We start from the raw sequence: 20,099 nt of genomic DNA on the forward strand, positions 1-20,099 counted from the left end.
GCTCCCTCCCCACGAGCCGGCCGCCAGCCCGCCTTACCAGCCCGCCGGCTTCCCGGCCGCGGCTCCCCTAGGCCGCCGCGTCGTTCGAGCCCGGAACGCGGAGACAAGAGAGGCCGCCGATTGGCGACGCTCCGTCACGTGACCGCAACGCTCCGCCGGCGCCAATTTCAAACAGCGGAACAAACTGAAAGCTCCGGTGCCCGACCCCACCCCCGGCCCCCCGGCCCGGGACCCCTCCCCTCCCGGGATCCCCCGGGATTCCCCACCCCTCCCGCACCGCCGGGGACCCGGCCGGCCTGGCGCGAGTCCCTGTCCGGGCCCCTGGCTCGGCCCCCAGGTTGGAGGAGCCCGGAGCCCGCCCGTGGAGCCACAGCCCAGCAGAGGTGGCGGCGGCTGCAGTCGGGAGGTGAGCGGGGGGTGGGGGGCGGAGGAATGGATCCTGAGGCCCTGCGGGGGCAGAGGCAGGGAGCCCGGGCTCGGGCGCCGAGGTCAGGCGGTCTAGCAGCAGGGCGCGCGACCGGAGTGGAGGTTTGGGGCCACACGTGAACGAGGGCTGAGAGAGGGTGCAAACTTTTTCTGCATCCAGCCTCCCGGCCTAGTTCTCACTCCTTTCTCAAAGCACCCCCTGGGCCTTCCCTGGAAGTTTGACCTCTGCACCCTGCGCACAGCTTTGGGAGGTCTGCTGGGGAGGCCTAATTTTCTAGGTAGACTGGCTGGGATGAAGATTGAGTTTATTCTGCATTAAGTCAAAAACCTGTCCACACCCTCCCCCGCTCCCAGGCGCTCTCACCACTGAGCAACACTGCCTCCACTCCACCCTTTTCCAGGGCCCTTCTCCTGGATCCTGAGAACCTGCAAGGTTTCCCTGGTCAGGATGGGCAGTGGTGTCGGAGGGGTCATTCTGGAAATTCCCTAGGTCTGATAAAGTGCTGGCAATCATAGGAAGAGACTGGTCAGAGAGTAGAAGGCAAAATTAATAGACCAGGAAGATATCTTTTGGGGATGGGAAAGGAATAATAGTATCTACTGATTGGCGGGGAAGAGAGGGAGGCCTGAAGAGAAAGGAGGTAGAAGTAAAACAGATTTTAAAGTAGAGGATACCTGGTTATAAAGGAAAGGGAAGAGGGCAGAGTGGAGAGGGCCTATGAGCTCTAAGCAGACAGCAAATGTCACAGGGGTGTCATAGTCATTTTCAGGGAGATAGTAGATGTCCTAAAGCAGCCCATTCCTCTGTCGAAGTGCCTCTAAATCGGATTACACAATTTTACAGGATAGCCGAGTATCTTGTGTGTCTATTAAAATAAAACCATTTTCCTTAATGTTATAAAACTACCTTGGCATATTGATGATAGTGCATTCTGTCAGTCAGGAGATACGGATTATAGGCTTGGTTCTGGAAGAGAAATTAAGCAATACAGCAATATGCTTAGAAAGTTAAAATATGAATAAGTTCATGCAAGCGCTAAAATGTCACTATATAAATAATTTGTAAATTGGTACAGCATGGTGACTATACAGTTAATAATACTGTATTGTATATTTGAAAGTTGCTAAGAGAGGGCGCCTTGGTGGCTCAGTTGGCTAAGCATCCGGCTTCGGCTCAGGTCATGATCTCACAGTTTGTTGGTTTGAGCCCCACATCGGGCTCTGTGCAGACAGCTCGGAGCCTGGAGCCTGCTTCAGATTCTGTGTCTCCCTCTCTCTCTGACCCTCCCCTGCTCGTGCTGTCTCTCCTTGTCTCTCAAAAATAAATTTAAAAAACATTTTTTAAAAAGTTGCTAAGAGAGTAGATCTTAAAAGTTCTCATCACAAGAAAAAAAAATTGTAACTCTGTGTGGTGATGGATGTTAACTAGACTTGCTGTGGTGATCGAATCACAACACACGCAAATACCAAATCATTATATTGTGCACCTGACGCTAATATATCAATTCTACCTCAATAAAAAACAGAAGTAAAAATAAATAATTTGTAAAATGTGGAAGAAAAATGAACTTTTTCTTTTTTCAATGCAAGGATAATAGCCTGGGCAACGAATAGCACCATGGGCCTTGAATAGAACAGTTTCATTTTATTAGAGACTTTGTAGGAGGTGATGTCAAAAGACCAATAGTATAGGGGCACCTGGGTGGCTCAATCAGTTGAGTGTCTGACTTCGGCTCAGGTCATGATCTCATGGTTCGTGGGTTCAAGCCCCGCATCAGGCTCTCTGCTGACAGCTCAGAGCCTGGAGCCTGTCTTCAGATTCTGTGTCTCCCTCTCGATTCTCCCCTGCTCATGCTCTCTCTCTCTCTCTCTAAAATAAATAAAAACAGTTTAAAAAAAAAGACCAATAGTATAATCTGCCTTTCTCCTCTGATTTCTATGGGCATTCTGTTTATAAACTACAATGCTATAAACATATACAGGCTTTAGCAATCCTAAAATAGATTATGGGAGCAGAGTTTTGTCAGGCCTCCCAAAATTGCCCATGTCCTCCTATTCCAGCATTCCTGTCCCTACAGTCACTACAAATGATCTGTATTATAGGAGGCAGTGATAGAAACGCCCACATTTTTATAACTATCCTACTTGTTTCTGCAGCCAAGCATTCTTAAGCTTTGGCCGTGTTGATCTACATTCAACCCAATCCCACTTTCCCCTTTTGAAATGCTTCAGTTTAGCCTTCTTTTGTCGTAGAACTCATCTCCTCATTGTCTCGGGTCTTTACCAGGCCCAGAAATCACTAACCTGGGCCCCTGGGCTCATGCTTTTGCTCATGGAAATGGGAAAACACCTGTCGCTAACAGAACCTCCTTCTCAGCCTAACAAATCTCTGACATCCTGCTGTTCCTTGCACTTTCCAGGGTCTATACTTGTGATTCTCAATGGAGAGTGAAAACACAGATTCATAATGAAAACCAGCCCCCGTCGGCCACTGATTCTCAAAAGACGGAGGCTGCCCCTTCCTGTCCAGAATGCCCCAGGTGAAACATCAGGAGAGGAACCTACGAGGCCCCCTGCCCAGCAAGAGCCTGTTCAAGCACAGGCCTCCAAGGAGGCGGCAGAGTCCAACGCTTGCAAGTTTCCGGCTGGGATCAGGATTATTAACCACCCCACCATGCCCAACACCCAAGTGGTGGCTGTCCCTAACAATGCCAATATCCATAGCATCATCACAGCATTGACCGCCAAAGGAAAAGAGAGTGGCAGCAGTGGACCTAACAAATTCATCCTCATCAGTTGTGGGGGAGCCCCCACTCACCCTCCAGGACCCCAGCCTCAAGCCCAAACCAGCAATGATCCCAGGAGGACAGAAGTGGTCACCAAGACCCTGGAACCAAAGCCTGCAACTAGGGATATGAATCTACCTAGACCATCTGGAGCCCTTCCCGGGCAGAGATGGGAGAGCTGTGGTATGTGTCCTGCAAGGCAAAGGGGTGAGGAGCCCAGCCTTTCCTCCCCGGCAGCAAGGACTGCAGTCCTTCACGTTGATGCTTGACAGACAGGCACCGAGCCTGAACCAGGGGAAAGTCTTGTCTTTCTGCATCCCAAATCCTTGACCCAGATCCTTTGGGCACTGTCAAAAGTGCCCCAAATGTAATTTAGCGTTTGTGCTACTTTCTTTATATTAGAAAAGGATGTTTATTTTTTCTAGTTATCTTTCCCATTGACCATATAATGAAGTAAGACTCTTCATTTTAATAAAGGAGAAAACCAAAGCACGACTTTCTTTTCTTTATGCCGATACTCAGTAAGGTCACCTTTTGTAAGGTCACTTTGTCTGATCTTAAGCCTCACTGAAATGCAACTTGAGCAATGCTCCTGAATTTTTCCTGAAATCCATAATGGGGCAGCGTATCTGAGGGCCACATTAGATTGAGCATGTGTTCCCTGTCCCTAAGGGTTGAGGCCTTAGAGAGATGCTCCCTAACCTCGGACTTCCGTGCGCCTGCCAGGCACTGGACCAGGCAACTAAGTGGCATCTTGGATTGTTTCCCCTCTAGCTGGCGGTGAGGCAGCAGGCTGTCCTCTCGACAACAGCTTGACCAACATCCAGTGGCTCGGAAAGATGAGTTCTGACGGACTGGGCTCCAGCAACATCAAGCAAGAGGCGGAGGAAAAGGAGAATCGTTACCTGGAGCAGAGTCAGGTAAAGGGGAACAGTTCTGTCACTCACCAGGGAAGTCGGGGCCAGTGCAGGGGATTTCTGAGAAGGGAAATGGATCAAGTGGCCTGTGGAGGAGAACTTCCCAGGTCAGGTATTAGCACCTCACTTAGTGTGGCTGCATAACTTTTGAGCTATCTTTCTGCCTGGAATCTTTTTTTTGCCCCATGTGTGAAATTCCATTGAGGGCAGATTCCCCCGGCTCACTCTATATTCCATTAGCACCAAGTGTAGTACTCTGCCCTTAGCAGGTACTTAGTAGGTATTCAGAAAATGATGAAGAGATCGTAGTGTGGAAAGCCACTTGAACTTTAAAGAGGCACCCCCACCAGCATGAAAGGAATAGAGCATTTTTAACAAGATAGATTTATTAGAAGATACATTAATAGCAAATAAAGTGAGTGAGGTGTGAATTTTAAATACTTCCCCAGCAATCAAATTTGATTTGGCCTGGGGCTGTTTTTCAGTCTCCACATTGCTGTATACCTTAAATCATTCATTCAACAACCTTTATAAATGTGAAAATTTGCATGTGCATAAGTAAAAACCAAGCTGTTTGCTTCAGCTTGTGCACTTTCTAAAGTTAGAGCTCAGTTTTTCAAAATGTGAATGATCAGCTCTTTGCCTAAGACTTAGCCAGATGTGTGCTTTGCAGACACTCGTCTGTCCCATACTCTTGGGAATAGGTATCTCATAAAAACACTGAAAAGAAGTGGGTTTATTCACATCACATTAGGAATAGAATGCAGATGAAGACCTTGGTCTCTTGACCCCCCAGGTCTGAAAAATGGGTACTGAACTTCCATTGATTTTTGGACACAAAATGAACAGTGACAGAGAAGTGGCTCCACATTATCTAGGGACTGGACTAGATCATTGCTACCCTTCCTAATCCTAAAATTTGATGCTATGTAATAGTGGTCTCAGATGAGTTGGTTTCTAGTACAATTCTGCAGGTTAAAGCTTTCTCTAGGGAATGTTCTTCCTAGCGGCCCCAGGGAGGTCTTATGAACTCTTCCATGTCATTCCTTTCTCTCCTTGCCTTTGGCTTCTCATAACCCTCAGGTTGAGGAGCCCCCGGGAGCATCAACATCCTGGCAGGACTCTGTGTCTGAGCGGCCACCCTATTCTTACATGGCCATGATACAATTCGCCATCAATAGCACCGAGCGGAAGCGCATGACCTTGAAAGACATCTATACTTGGATCGAGGACCACTTCCCCTATTTTAAGCACATTGCCAAGCCAGGCTGGAAGGTACATAACAACCCTTAACAACCCATAGCAGCCAAAGTCAGGGTCACTGTGGCCCAGCACTTTGTCTACACAGATGTGCAGCAGCTCTGTGTCTGGTGCTCTGAGGAAGCAGTTAAATGCAAAGGAAGCTGGAATTGTAAACAATTATATCTTTTAGACTGCGACTTGATCCTGCTGAATCCAGGCCAAAAAAAAATGGTCAACAAGAGCTCTGCAAAGCGCCTCTTTGGTCCTGACCTAAACGGAGTCTCTGCCATGTGACACCAAGCCTACTTTTGCGCTACATTGAAAGGCAGCTGGAATGACTAAATAGCAATGTCTTTGGGCCTCGTGACCCAAGATTCACCTCCTATAATGTCACATGTCATCTGCAGAAGGCAGGGACTCTCTCTTCACTGTGCTTGTGGGAACACTGAGGCCCCTTGGAGTCGCCGTAGCTCACACTACACTGTCAGAGCCATGGTGTCGGTCTTCTGACAGATGGCCGACTCCAAGCAAGGGCTTTTTGTTTTGTTTTCTCCACAGTGTAATTCTTCACTGCACTGTGTCACCTCAAAGAAATTTCCTAGTTTCTTGGTTTCTTCACTCACCTATCTTGCTACTGATTGCTTCATGGCCTCGGTCCTCTTTCCTAGCTGCTGACGGCCATCCAGTTCTTTCCTTTATCACCAGCCGCTGGACCGATGGCTTTGTGGCCCAGCTGGCCAGCTCTGCAGTGTGGGAGTGTCAGGGAGAGAGTCGCCAATAGGCAAGATCCTGAGGACCCTGCTGGCCACAGAGGGGGAGGCCTGAGGCTGATTTCCCCTCAGGAAACTTCAAAGGTGATGATTCAGAAGCAAAAGTAGCTGATAACTAGCTGTCTTTCTCTCCTTTCAGAACTCCATCCGCCACAACCTTTCTCTCCATGACATGTTTGTTCGGGAGACATCTGCCAACGGCAAAGTCTCCTTTTGGACTATCCATCCCAATGCCAATCGCTACTTGACATTGGACCAGGTATTTAAGGTGAGTGTCCTGGCTTCATCTCAATAAGGCCAGAGTTGGTCGTCATAATATCCATCTCAAAAGGAAACAAGGCCTCCTTGTGATGATCTGAACCAGCCAGGACCGAGTTAGAAGCCAGCCAGCCCACAGATGACCTGCATAAAACTAGCTGAATTCAGTACAGTTGACAAATAACAAATGACACACTTCTGTGCCAGACCAGGCCATGGAGGTGACCGCTGTCATACAAACAGAGGACTTCCCTGGGCAGTATTTCCCTAACTGCCTCGCAGATAAGAATTGCCTGCCATGCCTGTTAACATGCAGCTTCCCAGGTCCCTCCCCTTGGGGCTTCTGACTCAGTGGGTCTGGGATGGGCCCAGGAAAGTGTATTTTTAAAAGGCATCTTGGGAGATTCTTACAAAGAAAGTCTGGAAAACTTTTAAAAGAGTCCTTGTTTGGCCTGGAGACCAGAAATTGAGCCACCAGAACCTGTTCCCAGAAGTGATTGTTCCAGGGATTTTAGGGTGCCCATAAGACCACTCTCAGCTGTAACTGTTCAGTTGTCCCGGGTGGCCCTCAGCATCAATAACTAGCTGATTTTTCCCGACCTGGTCAGTTTGGCCATGCTGGTGGTAACTTCATTTCATTTCTTTCCCACAATGCCTGACCGCCACCAGCCACTGGACCCAGGGTCTCCACAATCGCCTGAGCACTTGGAATCAGTAAGATTCTTTTCCTCCCGGCTCGGCTCGGGGCTTGGCCTTGTTTTCCTCTCACTGCTCAGCATGGCTTTAACGGACAGAGGAAGGGAGCCCGGGGCTGTGTAACATCCAGCCCTGAAGGCAGAGCACCCCCGAGCTTCTGGGAGTAAGGAAATTTATGACCACCACCTCATCTGCCCCCAGCTTCCGCCCACTTCCCTCTCCGCCCCGCAGCCCACTCTGGGCCTGACAAAGGTTCACTGTGCGGAGCAAGACATGCCACGGGCTTGGTGTGAGACGGCAAGCACCAGTGCATGGCATGGGCCTGGCACGTGGCAATTTTCGCTCTTCCTCTTCTACCTGGCTTTTCTTTGCCGCTCCTCGAACTACATGCTGTAGCATCCCCGGGGGTGTGAGGACACACGGATGAGGTGGTAGGACTGCCCTGCCATCGTAGGTCTGTGTGCCGTCCACCTCTTCCCGCTAACCAGGCTTTGGAGACGGTGCTCGCCTGCATCTGCCCCAGGACCAGCCTTCTCTTTCTGGGCCGTTGGTTAGCTCCACGCACGGTCCCAGAGCAGCTGGTGGGTTCTCCTGCCTTCTTCCCCTGCCTTATTAACCCAGGTTTCTTTCTCTCCCCATCCACAAGCAGCAGCAGAAACGACCCAATCCTGAGCTCCGCCGGAACGTGACCATCAAAACTGAACTCCCACTGGGCGCACGTTAGTATGAGAGAGTGGACATCAGGCTAGTCCTTGATCTGGGCGCGTGTTTTGAGTCTGAGCCCAGAGAAGGAGAGCAAAGCTCCTGGGTTTGAGAAGGGGTGTATCCCTGGGCCCCTGTTCCTGATCTCCCCTGTTTCCTCCTAGGACGTAAGATGAAACCACTGCTACCACGGGTCAGCTCGTACCTGGTACCTATCCAGTTCCCGGTGAACCAGTCTCTCGTGCTGCAGCCCTCGGTAAAGGTGCCACTGTCCCTGGCAGCTTCCCTCATGAGCTCAGAGCTTGCCCGCAATAGTAAGCGGGTCCGTATTGCCCCCAAGGTGAGTGGCTTCAGTTTTCCTCTGAGGAGACACTGCAGTAAGTTAAAAGTGTTGGACCTCTAGTTTGCAAAGCATTCTGCTCAGTGTTCCTTGAGAAGTTTATAAATCTATTTGGGGAGACAGGGCCTAAATACAAAGGAAAATTGAAGAGCGTTAAAAGAGCTAGAAAGGAACTTGGATTACAACAGAAGTGGTGTCAGAAGACCCACGAATACCTGATGCGTTTATAAGAATTCAGACCAGAGGAACTATGATAGATGGGCTGGGATGAGTAAGAAAGAGCTCAGAAGGGAAGTAGGCTTTAGAAAGATGTACATTTGGATGAACAGACCGGTGTGGCAAGGGCATTCTAATGGGCAGTGTCATGGAGGCAGGAGATGCCAGTTTATACCCAGCAATAGTAGAGTGATTGGGTTGGTTTTGCTCAGGGATTTTCAGCCTCGGAACTATTGACATTTAGGGCTGGATAATTCTTGGTTGGGGTGGACAGGTGCTGTCCAGTGCAATGAGGGATCTTCAGCAGCACCCCTTGTATCTCCCTACTAAATTGTGTCTGGACATTGCCCAATATCCCACAGGGGGCCGGGCGGGCATGGACATTGCCCCTGGCTGAGCATTGGTGGTTTAGCTTGAGGAGAAGGTGAGGAGCCTGCGTTAAGACCATATCGTGATGGGCTACCAAGTCTGGACTTGGTCTGTAGAAAAGGATTTGTGAGCAAGAGCTGACTTCAACAGAGCAGAGAAAAAGGCACCCAATGCCTCCTCCAATGAAGTGGAAATAGCATGGCCTCTGGAGTTCAGAGAGACTTGGGTTTGCTTTTTTTGTTGTTTGTTTGTTTGTTTTTAATTTTTTTTAATGTATTTATTTTTTGAGAGAGAGAGTATGCATGTGCAAGCTGGGTAGGGGCAGAGAGAGGAAGACTGAGGATCCTAAGCAGACTCTGTGCTGTTAGCATGGGGCCTGACACAGGGCTTAATCTCACAAATCATGAGATCATGACCTGACCTGAAATCAAGAGTCACACTCCACTGACTGAGCCACCCAGGCACCCCTATTTGTTTTTAATTTTAAAAATATTTTAAAAATATACATAAAATTATACATACTACCATGTGTCATTTTACCTAAATGCATCCATGCAACTGTAACACATATACTGTTCTTGATTAATGCAGTCTTTTCTTTCTCCTCTTTTCTTCTTTTTTGCCTCCCCTCCTCCTACCTTCACCCTCATCCCCCCTGCTGCCCTGATACACCATATTGACAATTTAGTGTGCTTGCGTTTACAGTTCACCCATGCTCTCAGTGTACCGTACATACATCTCCCCATAGCCACTTTATAGAAGCACATACAACACACAGAACATTAACAATGGGATCACATTGCACTTTTCTGCCACGTGAAAATTCTTCCAATTCACGTGGCATTGCCGTTTTTTTAATGGACACATAATATTCCACTGTGTGGCCATGCCATAAATTTTCCAGCCATTCCACTTTTAGGAGTACATTTTGCCTCTAGTTTTTTTGCCCTCAAACAACACTGCATTAAGTATCTTTGCAAGTATCTTTCTTACAAGTGCTTTTTATTTCTGTGGGATAGAAAACCAGACATGAGGTTGCTGAGTGGAAATGTGTTTCCAATTTTACTAAATATTGCTAGATATTGGTTTCCAAGAAAATATATAATAATTTACATTTCTATCAGCAATATATGATAAGACCTATATCTTTGCCAGCAATTGGTATAGTCTTTTAAATATTTGCCCATCTATTATATATAAATGATATCTCTTTGTTTCATTGTATCTTTCTTTGCTTATCAGTAAGTGTGAGTACCTTCTTGTTATGTTTGGTCACATGGAATTGTTCACTATCAGATGCTTATTTATGGGCTTGCCCCATCTTTCTGGGGGGTTTTGATAATATGTGAAAGTTCTTTGTTATTAAAATATTAACTTCAGTCTTTTATGCTGAAGATATTTCTTTTACTTCTATGGTTTGTTTCTTTGTTTTTGGAATCTCTCGCCACAGTAAGATTTTAATTTTTTATGTAGTCAAATGTGTCTCTCTTCTCTTTTACAGCTTCTGGGTTTCCAGTCTTGCTTAAGAAGGTCGCACCCACCCTCAGATTGTACATGTAGTCTCCTAGATTCTCTTTCAGGATTCGTATGGTTTTACTTTTTCTATTTAAGTCTTTGTACATGGTATGAAACAGGCATCCAATTTTATTTTCTCTCCGATGGGTACTAATTATACCAGCACCATATTAAATGCTCTTTTACCCCCCCTCCCCCAGAATTGAACTACTGCCTTCATCCTATATTCTATTTAATAGTTTGTAAGACTTTAAAAAGACAAAAAAAGAGGAGCAGCACCAGCATGTGGCTTGCTTTAGCCATGATCTTGTGTCCTGCCTGGTAACCGGGTTGAATCTCAAAGCCTGGAGAGCTCCGTCTCACCACATCCCGGCTTCCTTTGCAGGTGCTGCTAGCTGATGATGGGGTAGCCCCTCTGCCCGCCGCGGGGCCTGTGCAAGAGGACAAATTCCTGCTTGGAGAAAGGTTGTCTCCTCTGCTTCCAGTTGAGTCCATCAAGGAGGAAGAAATCCAGCCTGGGGAGGAAATGCCACTCTTGGGGAGACCCATCAAAGTGGAGAGCCCTCCCTTGGAGGAGTGGCCCTCACCATTCCCATCTGTCAAAGAGGAACTGTCTCAATCCTGGGAGGATTCGTCCCACTCTCCCACCCCGAGGCCCAAGAAGTCCTACAGCGGGCTCAAGTCCCCAGCCCGGTGCGTCTCGGAAATGCTCGTGATCAAACGAAGGGAGGGACGGGAGATGAGTCGGTCTCGCAGAAAACAGCACCTCCTGCCTCCCTGTGTGGACGAGCCTGAGCTACTCTTCTCAGAGGGCCCCGGGGATTCCCAGCGAGCCACAGACCTCACTTTGCCCGAAGCATCCTCCGAGCCCACCTCCCGGCTTGGCTCCTGCCAAGAGGAGGGAGGACCTTTCAAGACACCCATTAAGGAGACACTGCCCATCTCCTCCACCCCGAGCAAGTCCACCCTCCCTGTGACCCCTGAATCCTGGAGGTTCACACCCCCAGCCAAAGTAGGGGGGCTAGATTTCAGTCCAGTACAAGCTTCCCCAGCTCCCTTCAGCCTCCTGCCTGATACCATGGGGCTGACAGATCTTAGCACCACCCCGCTGAAAAGCATCCCGCTCTTTAACTCTCCCCGAGAGCTTCTCAGTTCAGAGCCCTTTGACCTCCCCTCTGACCCCTTCAGCAGCCCTTCCCCCTCAGATGTGGAAGTCCCCAAGCCGGGCTCCCCTGGGCCACAGGTTTCCAGCCTTTCAGCCAACCGTTCTCTGACAGAAGGCCTGGTTCTGGACACAATGAATGACAGCCTCAGCAAGGTCCTCCTAGACATCAGCTTCCCTGGCTTGGAGGAGGACCCTCTGGGCCCTGATGGCATCAACTGGGCTCAGTTCATCCCCGAGCTGCGGTAGAGGCCCGACCTTACCTTTGCTACCCACGCCATCCACCCTTCCAGGAGCTCATGCAGCTGGGCAATCCACGCCCTCCGAGTGAGGACGGCGGGCAGGAACCATCCGCTCCTCTAGCTCCACTTTGCCTGCTTATGCCAAGGCAGACGTTGTGCTGTGCCCACCACTGGGCCCTCTGCAAGCAGCAAGGGCCTGGTGACTGGTCTCTGTGCCACCTGATGCTCCCCAAGAATTTCTGACTCCTCACTCTCACTGCTAGGAGCTGAAGGGTGAGAACACCAAAAGAAAGGGTGAAAAGAGATTAGGAACCTCCCAAACTGTGCCTGTGCCCAGCAGTCTCCCACCTTCCCTGCTTCTTGTAAATAGTGTATATTCTCCAAATTAACCTCTAATTATAAATGTAAGCTTATTTCCTTAGATCATTATCTAGAGACTGCCAGAAAGGTGGGCAAGGTGACAAGGGGTTTGTTTGCTTCTGTTCCTTTTAACTCCCAGAGAAGGGATGATCTGCAGTGCACGGTTTCTTCCAGGCCCAGGGTACCTGCCTCAAGGGCTTCTTCACTGTAGGCACCCAGACAAGCAGATCTGCTCCCTAGGATCCTTCTTATTGCCCCTCCCTCCCACGTTCCTGTGTTTTCAAGTCAGCTTTCCTGCATGAAGAAATCCTGGTAAAAAGGTCTCTTGTAATGAGTGAAGAATTGAATTGGGGGTGGAGGAATGGATGCATCTGAAGCAAAGAATGGGTGCCCAGATGTGCTCCCGAGATGTTTCTCTGATAATGTCCCTAATCATGCCAGAGAGACTAGCATTGCCAAGAACCTGGCCCAAGGCTTGAGAAGACTGAAAGGGCCCTGCCCTGACTAGCTTCCTTAGCTCACACCTCAGCTTTGCAAAGAGCCGCCCTAGGCCCCAGCTGACCGCATGCATGTGAGCCAGCTGGAGAACACTACCGGAACTCAATAAAATCCAGGGTGGAAGTGTGGTCTCTGGTGCCTTAGTGTCTGGTCCCTGAGGCGTAACGAGGGGCTGGAGAAGAACGTGGGAGATATTAGACATGGTGAGGACAAGTAAGAGGTAAGGCCTGAGGCCGAGAAGCACGTGAAGGAGAGTGCTAAGGGCTTTGTCCTGGACTGCCTCCCACACTGCACAGGCACATGTTTTTTAGCACAGAAATTAGTAACTTTCTCTAGCACCTCTGAAACTGATGGTTAACTTCGGCCTTTAGAGCTCCCTCTAAGGGAAAGGCCTGCAGAGGGGCAGGACCCTCCCCTCCTGGAGCATTAGGGAAGGATGGGCACAGTTCTAGATGCCTCCTGACCACCTCCACCCTAATCCAGGGCCTGGAAACCAGTCTGCTCTGCTTTTCTCTTCCTACCCTTCAAGGCAAGTCCTTCCCAGAAGCCCCTCTGGTTACCTTTTTTTGCAGTCAAAACAGGAGTCCTACCCCGGGTCTGTCTCACCTGAAAGGCAGCCGGGGCCCAGGGGACTGATGAGCCCTCCCAGGGAGCATCACCATAGCAACCCCAACAGCAAACAATGCTGCCAGGAAAGTCTTCCCTACCAAGCTGCTCCTCCTAGCAGTCAGGCCCAGAAGAGGGATGGCCAGTAGCCCACAAAGACAACCCAGAGGGTGGAATAATCTACCCAAAGTCCAAGAACCTTTCTTGCAGGTAGGAGGTGGGGCCCCATCTCTACAGCTTATTTGTTTGCACCCTGCTGGGCTAAGGACTCTCCCTGGGATGAGCCACACTTTCCTCTGGTCAGTAGATCTGGCCCAGAACTCTCCATCGCCTTCCTCTCTTAATCCTATGCTACTGTGAGCACAGAGCTCAGAACAGAGGAAAGGAGACGCCTGTTTAGTACACCTACCTACTAGGGTGATCCCGCGGAAATGACAGGGGAGTGGACCCGAGACAGGTGAGCTTTTAGAAGCAATAAAGTCCTCGGGTGGGAAGGAGGGAGAGGCATTTTAGAAGAGCATATATGGTAAGTAGCGCAGACAGATGGCTCAAGTCCTCGCTCTGCCACTTGGGTGAGTTATTTACCATCATCAACTCTTGATTTTTGCATCTTTGAGATGGGACAGTAACAACACTCTCATAGGGCTGTGAGGGTTAACTGAATTGTAGATGTATTTAGCACAGTGTCAGTACGTATTTCCTACTGTTTATTTCATGGGAGGTGGGACAAAAAAAGAAAAAGAAACAACCTTTAGATGGTTTCCATACCTGCTTGTATTTGGATGAGAAGTGAGGGGAATGCAGCAATGACAGAGAAACGAGTAACAGGTCGAGTCGGGAGAGAAGAGCACCTGGGCTGCATTCTCTACAGAGAACGAGTTTCCTTCTATGTGTTGCCAGGTACTATGCGTTGCCCGGCATCAGGCACAACCCCCCACCCCCCAGTTTCCCGGACCTGATGTGCCCTGTTAGGAGCGCCAGCTCCTCGCAGGAGCGCGGGGGAGCCACAGCGCAGAGGATGTGTCCTAAAGAGTGGAGAGCAGGGAAATCAAACCCTAACAGACCAGACGGAGAGGGAGCGAAAGCTGGGGAATCCTACGGAGCAGACATAACTTCTGATGGCAGGGCAGGCGCGGAGAGACGGCTTCCGGCAGGCCATCCGTGTCCTGATGAGAGTCCGGGGTCCGAGGAGGCCGGTAGCTTGCTGCCTCTGCGGCTGCTTCTGAGAAAGAGAGGCCGAGCGGTCCCCCAGGCTCCCTTTCGTCTCTCCCTAGATGGCCCACGCCAGTGAGCCCCTCCCGCCCTACGAACCGTGGACTCAGCGTGACTTCCTCCTCCCCAGTGAGCCCGGGGAGTGGCCCGGCTTCACCCGGCAGGCCTACCACCGGCTGGCCCTGAAGCCGCCGCCCTGCACCGAAATGAAATCCGAGGTGCGCCACCGACTGATCCGCCCTTGGAAGGACGCAGCGCGGCACACGTGGGGCTTTCACACGTGGCTCGACGTGGGCCGTTTGCCCGCCACCTTTCCCACCAGGCCCGACAGGCCCTACGATAGTAACGTGTGGCGCTGGCTGACGGACTCCGGGGCCCGCGGCCGCCCCCCAGCCGAGCCCCCCATCCCTCCTCCCTCCTGGATGGGTCCCAGCAGCTTTCTGACCTTCATGCGCTGTACTCCCATCTTCACGGACCGCCACAGGAAGAAACAGGTGACTGCCAGGACGGTGCTGGAACTGAGAGAGCTGGAGAAACTCAAGCTGAGGAGTGAAGCAAGGGCACCTCCCCTCGACGCCAAGGGCAACATCCTGCCCCCGAAGAACTTCAAGAAGTAAGAGGAGCTCCTTCCTCAGGGGTGGCCCCTCCCTCTCTCTGATTCCTGTTTCCGATGCCTACCTTGGTACCCTAAGTTCCCCCGCCTTTGATCATCTGACAACTAAACTCTGTTCTGAATGCAGCTGGAAGGAAGCTATGGGAGCAGGAAAGGGGACAGCCAGGGAAGAGGCTTAACCATTTAACTAGAATGCAGGGTTACAACTAGGTGCTTAACACCTGCTACGCCCTGGGGGTACAGAGAGATGTCATCCAGTGGTTCGCAGGGAGCTTATGAAAGGCAGAGACCTACCTACACGGTGGAAAGTCAGCTAACCATACAAGTCACACGTGCTATGTACCCAAAGTGTGACACAGATAGAAACTGGTAAGAATATCAATTACTAGTGGAAAGACCTGAGATCTGGAGTCAGGTTTAGGTTAAAGTCCAGACTAGGCAAATTGTTTCATTTTTCCAGACTCAATTCCATCATTGATAAAATGGGGATGGTAAACACCATGCCTACTAATCTGGGTGAAGATAAAATGGGTTAACGAATATATGAGAGCACTATACAAAAAACAAACGTTATCATAGACATTCTGAAGAGGGAAGGCTTGCTGTAGGCTGGAGCGTCTCCCCCGGAAGGCTTCGTGCAGAAACCAGGTGAAGGCTAGAAGGGTAGGAAGCCCCCAGAAAGGTAGAAATAAGCTGCTGGTCTGAGAAGAGACAGGAGTGTGCAAGGAGTTGCTAGAGTACCCAGCAGCCCTCCCTCCCTGCCATCGTGGGAGCGCACACATATCTCCCTATTGTGTCTGGTCTAGGCAAGGGGATGGGAGGCAGGAAAGGGGGCAGGGAATAAGGACAATATCTCAAATTCCAATCCCAAGGGCATCAACAGAAGTATTGAGGAGCTGGAGGGGAGGCTGTGGAGATTTTTGATTTTTGATTTATTATTTATTTATTTATTTATTTTTAATGCCAATTGTTGGTGATTTTGAGAGAAGAGCATTCAGGACCTTGGCTTCTCTCTGCAGCCCTCGCAGTACAGATTATTGGTTGCTAGTGTGTGCTAACACGAGGGATACAAAGGCAATAAGACTTAGATCACTCCTCAAAAAAATAAAAATAAACTTCAGTGAAATGATAGTGCCAGAGGTTCTAATCCCTTGAGCTCTATTATTTATAACCTCTCACTACCCCGGAGAGACACTATTACTATCAATCCCACTTTACAGAGGGGGCATCTGAAACAGAAAGGTCACTTATTTCGCCCAAATTCATATGGCCAGTAAGTGGCAGACTTGGGATCTGAACCCAGAGAGATAGCTCAGTTTCGGAACTGTGTTCTTAACCTCTATGCTCCACTTCCCCTCCTGTCCACCTGGGGAATCAAACAAGTTCACAGCTACTCCTGGTGTGATATAAAGTTCTATAAAGACAGCATAAGAGAAATACAGTTATCCATAAAAAGAGCTTAGCGCAATGCTTGGCAAACAGTAAACCTGTGTGTGGTGGTTGAAGCCGCATAGGTTCAAGGGCCAAACACATCTTAGGTTGAAGTCTACCTAGCTCCGTCACAAACTTGCTACACAACAAAGAAACTTGACTTTCTTCAGGCCTCACTTCCTCCAGTCTGTGTTGGAGATGCACCAGGTACCTTGCAGAGTTGCTAGAAGATGAAAAGGCATGGTGCCTGGTGTAGAGAGGGGGCTCAGTAAATCATGTCATTAGCATGTCGTCCCCGTGAGAGAAGGATCCTGTTTGCTGCTGGAGGCTCAGTCCCCAGAGCCAGGAACGAAGGAGTCGCAGGCAAGGTTTTACTCTTCACGGAGGACATGGTGCTTGAGCTGGACCTTGAAGAATGTGTACAAGTTCAACCAGGTAGGAACAAGACAGAACAGTGGGAAGAAAGGCCCATCCAGTCCTGTTTTACCTTTCGAGCAGTTCTGTAAGGCGTTAAAATATAGTTAAAACATGTCTCTAGATCAGCAAGCGAGCACATTTTGAGCATGAGAGACCCAGAGAGGACTTCAGACAGGTCTAAGCTTCAAGAAGTTCATGATATTGGTGAGAAATAGAACATCTGTACATAAATACATGATATTCCTGGGAAATAGAACATATATACATATACATACCCATGACATTGCTAAAAAATGACATTTATACATAAATAAAACATTTATACATATACATAAACCCATTTATACATACATCAACTCTAGTAGTACATTACAATCACCTGGGTCTTTTAAAAAAATGTGTGACCCCCCCGCATCCATGAGATTCTAACTTACTTGGCCTGGGGAGGGGGTTGGGCAGCCTGAACACCGGAATTTGTAAAAGGCTCCTAGGAGTGGGGCACCTGAGTGGCTCAGTCGGTTAAGCCTCTAACTTCAGCTCAGGTCATGATCTCATGGTTCCTGAGTTCGAGCCCCACATCAGGCTCTGTGCTGACAGCTCAGAGCCTGGAACCTGCTTTGGATTCTGTGTTTCCCTCTCTCTCTGCCTCTCCCCCACTTGAACTCTCTCTCTCCCTCCCTCTCTCTCTCTCTGTCTCTCTCTCTCTCTCTCTCTCAAAAATAAACATTAAAAAAAAATTTTAAAGCTCCTAGGAGTGATTTTAATGTGCAGCCAGACCTGAGAATGTGCGATAAACCAAAGACTGTAAACAGGGGTAACATCTGCTGGACGAGCTGCAAAGTGTGTTGAAACAGGAAATTTGCCACTATTCAACTATGTCTTTAAAAAGTCCATTTCTCTCGGTTGACCCTAACACTACAGAAGAGGGAGCCATCAGACAAGGTGTCGTGTGGCAGCAGGTCAGAGCAGGAGGGGCTCTGAGACATCACATTCACCAATGGCGAGAAGGGGCCCTTGAGCTTCATTCTCTCTTCTTCCTGCTGGCACTGTGTCAGCAGAGGAAGTGGGACTGAAAGACGGAATCTGGATAATGACATACAGACAGTATGTAAAAAAAAAGGATGGGAGATTGACCATCTAAACAACATAATTTCACCATCCTAACACCAAACACACACACAGGGTGCATGCTATCTGGCATAAACCAATATCCAATCAGGAGGAGACAGAAGCGATTCCCTACAACCTGATCACTCGCTAGGTTGTGTTAGATTAAAAGAAAAATATTGGCAAAACATGGCTCTATACCTCAGTCTCAGGATATGCACAATAAGTATAATTTAAGAATGTAAATGCATTATTTCGTAGGGTCCTGACATCAATGACAATAGTTGGTCAGGCTTTACCACCATCAAAATCTAAGAGGATCCCAAGGACGATTCTTTCTTATTTTGAATGACATTAGTTGGGATCTTGACTGGTTGGCATTTTGCCATTGTCATAATTTGAAATGATTCAGATTTTTTTTAAAGCCTACAGAATTTTTTAAAGTAATCTCTATACCCAACATTGAGGCTCAAACTCACAACTCTGAGGTCAAGGGTCAGATCTACCGACCGAGCCAGCCAGTCTCTCCAAGTCTGTAGAATTTTTAAGCATGATTTGATATTTAATACTAAGGCTTTTCAAAAAATTTTCTTTCAAGAGGAAAATGAAGAATTATAAATTGGGGGGCTTGTCTTTGTAATATTGTGAAAATAAACTTTGGTTAAGCTATGAAAAAAGCATCAAGCTTTTCCTTCTTACTCCTTCCACCATGCCTGCATCTCTCTTTTGACCTCTCTGTTCTCCATGCCCCTTCCCCCAACAGGTACCGGCACATCTCAGCTGGTGGAAGGTTTGAGCCTGGAGGTCTCCAGCTCATGCCCAACCTACTTCCCAGTGATTTTGCCAGGGGCTGGCTCTGCCCAAACCCTCTGCCTCATTATCAGGAGAAGGTGCTAAAACTGGCCTTGCTGCCTAGTGCGCCCCTGAGCCAGGACCTCCTGAAGAATTACCAAACCCTGATAGAGAACCGGATTGCCTTGCCCCTCTATCAACTCTCCACGGCACAACCTGGTAAAACCTTAGCAAGGAAGACCAAGAGAAGACCTGGACAGATCTAGAAAAGCCACCAGCTGGGCAGAGTCCACTGTGGGCTATGGTGTTCCCAACCAATGCACCTTCGGCAAGAAGCCTTTGGGTGGCTGAAGGACTGGCTTCTACAGAACAGAGCCTGTCCACCTTCCCTCCAACTGCAGGCCACCTCTGTCCCTCAGGCTTCTGGAAACTCTACTGAAACTCTAAATGATTATCTGTCATTCTTACAGGACTCTCTCATAGCAGGTGGGAGTATAAAGTGTGGTAAAGCGTGGGAGAGACGAAGGGGATACAGTTTTTAAGGACAGAATGAGTCAGGGGAAAGGTGTGTGTGTGTGTGTGTGTGTGTGTGTGTGTGTGTGTGTTGGGATGGGGGGAAAGGCACTGTTAGAAATGTGGGTAAGAAGTTACCTTTACTCCCATAATCCATTTGGTACAAAACTGGGATTGGTCAGGGTACAGGAAGCTTCTTAGGCAAAATAACCTCAATTCCACAGCTTCCTAGACCATTTGATGTTGGACAAAGACCAGAAGCAGCTCTATTGGGTTGCAGTTCCCACACAGCATTTGGGGAACAGAGGTCAGGCCAAGGCTGGTGCTGGAGGATGGAAGAGTCCAGTCTGAGGACAGCAGACCAGGTCTCTGTGGTGGGACAAGAGTACAACAAAGTAGAGATTCAAGGTAAAATAGTGGTCACCCCAGAGCATTATGTCAGGGCCTTGGGCTTGTGTTGCAATCAACCCCAAATGCCTTAGCTTTTGTCATGGAGGCCAGAGACAAGAGGCCTGGAGTGGAGGCAGGCAAATCACATTGGTCAGAAAGGTGCTGACCCAGTGAGACTGGATATGGGAGGCCCAGTAGAAGGAGGCAGCGGGGCGGGGGGAGGGGCTAGAAGGGGAGAAGTTGTATGGTGGGGGCCACCTCACCTCCTCCCGCTCCTGTCACACCCCAAGTTGGTCATCTTCCTCAGCTGGGCTTCTCTTGGCCTTCTGACCACTGCCCTCTTGCCCACTTTTCTCGAGCCCGCTAGGTACCTGAGAATCAAAACCCCACCGGAGTCCTAGCCCTGGTTTAACCACGGACCAGCTATATGACCTTTGGGAAGGGCATTGTTAACCTCAGGCTTTTAGTTTCCTCCTTGACGCAGTGGGAGCTTTGAGGGTACAACTAAGTGGAATAAAT

At 49.1% G+C, this 20,099-nt stretch overlaps 3 protein-coding genes and 1 long non-coding RNA gene across 10 annotated transcripts in view; 2 read left to right on the forward strand and 2 right to left on the reverse strand.

Annotated features, from left to right (window-relative positions):
• Positions 1-8,025, reverse strand: part of RHNO1 (RAD9-HUS1-RAD1 interacting nuclear orphan 1) — a 15,072-nt gene extending 7,047 nt beyond the window's left edge. For 2 of the 4 annotated variants that reach the window (XM_029954164.1, XM_029954160.1), the window contains exon 1: positions 38-110. The gene's annotated coding sequence lies outside the window, so the exon portion shown is untranslated. Of the gene's footprint in view, positions 1-37; positions 111-1,333; positions 1,356-8,002 lie in introns of those variants that run through there. The other 2 variants (XM_029954162.1, XM_029954163.1) reach the window with 2 other exon arrangements.
• On the forward strand, positions 240-12,627 carry FOXM1 (forkhead box M1). Of its 4 annotated transcripts, none has more exons than XM_029954155.1 (9): positions 240-406; positions 2,847-3,395; positions 3,987-4,132; positions 5,213-5,404; positions 6,281-6,409; positions 7,069-7,113; positions 7,742-7,814; positions 7,962-8,137; positions 10,623-12,627. In XM_029954155.1, the coding sequence occupies exons 2-9, from the start codon at positions 2,894-2,896 to the stop codon at positions 11,646-11,648; spliced, it is 2,289 nt and encodes a 762-aa protein (XP_029810015.1). In that variant the 5' UTR covers positions 240-406; positions 2,847-2,893; the 3' UTR covers positions 11,649-12,627. The 4 variants fall into 4 exon arrangements, with proteins under 4 accessions (XP_029810015.1, XP_029810016.1, XP_029810017.1 ...); XM_029954156.1 differs by having other exon boundaries at positions 7,745-7,814; XM_029954157.1 differs by lacking the exon at positions 7,069-7,113.
• LOC115304124 lies at positions 9,525-14,938 on the reverse strand. The gene is made up of 4 exons (XR_003914317.1): positions 14,763-14,938; positions 13,874-14,327; positions 11,663-11,907; positions 9,525-10,752 (listed from the first exon to the last, which is right to left on the reverse strand). It is a non-coding gene; the product is annotated as an uncharacterized LOC115304124 (long non-coding RNA).
• On the forward strand, positions 13,194-19,191 carry TEX52 (testis expressed 52). Its single transcript, XM_029954159.1, has 3 exons — positions 13,194-13,315; positions 14,380-14,930; positions 18,649-19,191. Exons 1-3 carry the CDS (start codon positions 13,244-13,246, stop codon positions 18,941-18,943), a joined length of 918 nt encoding a protein of 305 aa, XP_029810019.1. The 5' UTR covers positions 13,194-13,243; the 3' UTR covers positions 18,944-19,191.
• Positions 19,192-20,099: the final 908 nt, after the last annotated feature.

Source organism: Suricata suricatta, chromosome 10 (genome assembly GCF_006229205.1).
Source record: "Suricata suricatta isolate VVHF042 chromosome 10, meerkat_22Aug2017_6uvM2_HiC, whole genome shotgun sequence".
Lineage (NCBI taxonomy): Eukaryota > Metazoa > Chordata > Mammalia > Carnivora > Herpestidae > Suricata > Suricata suricatta.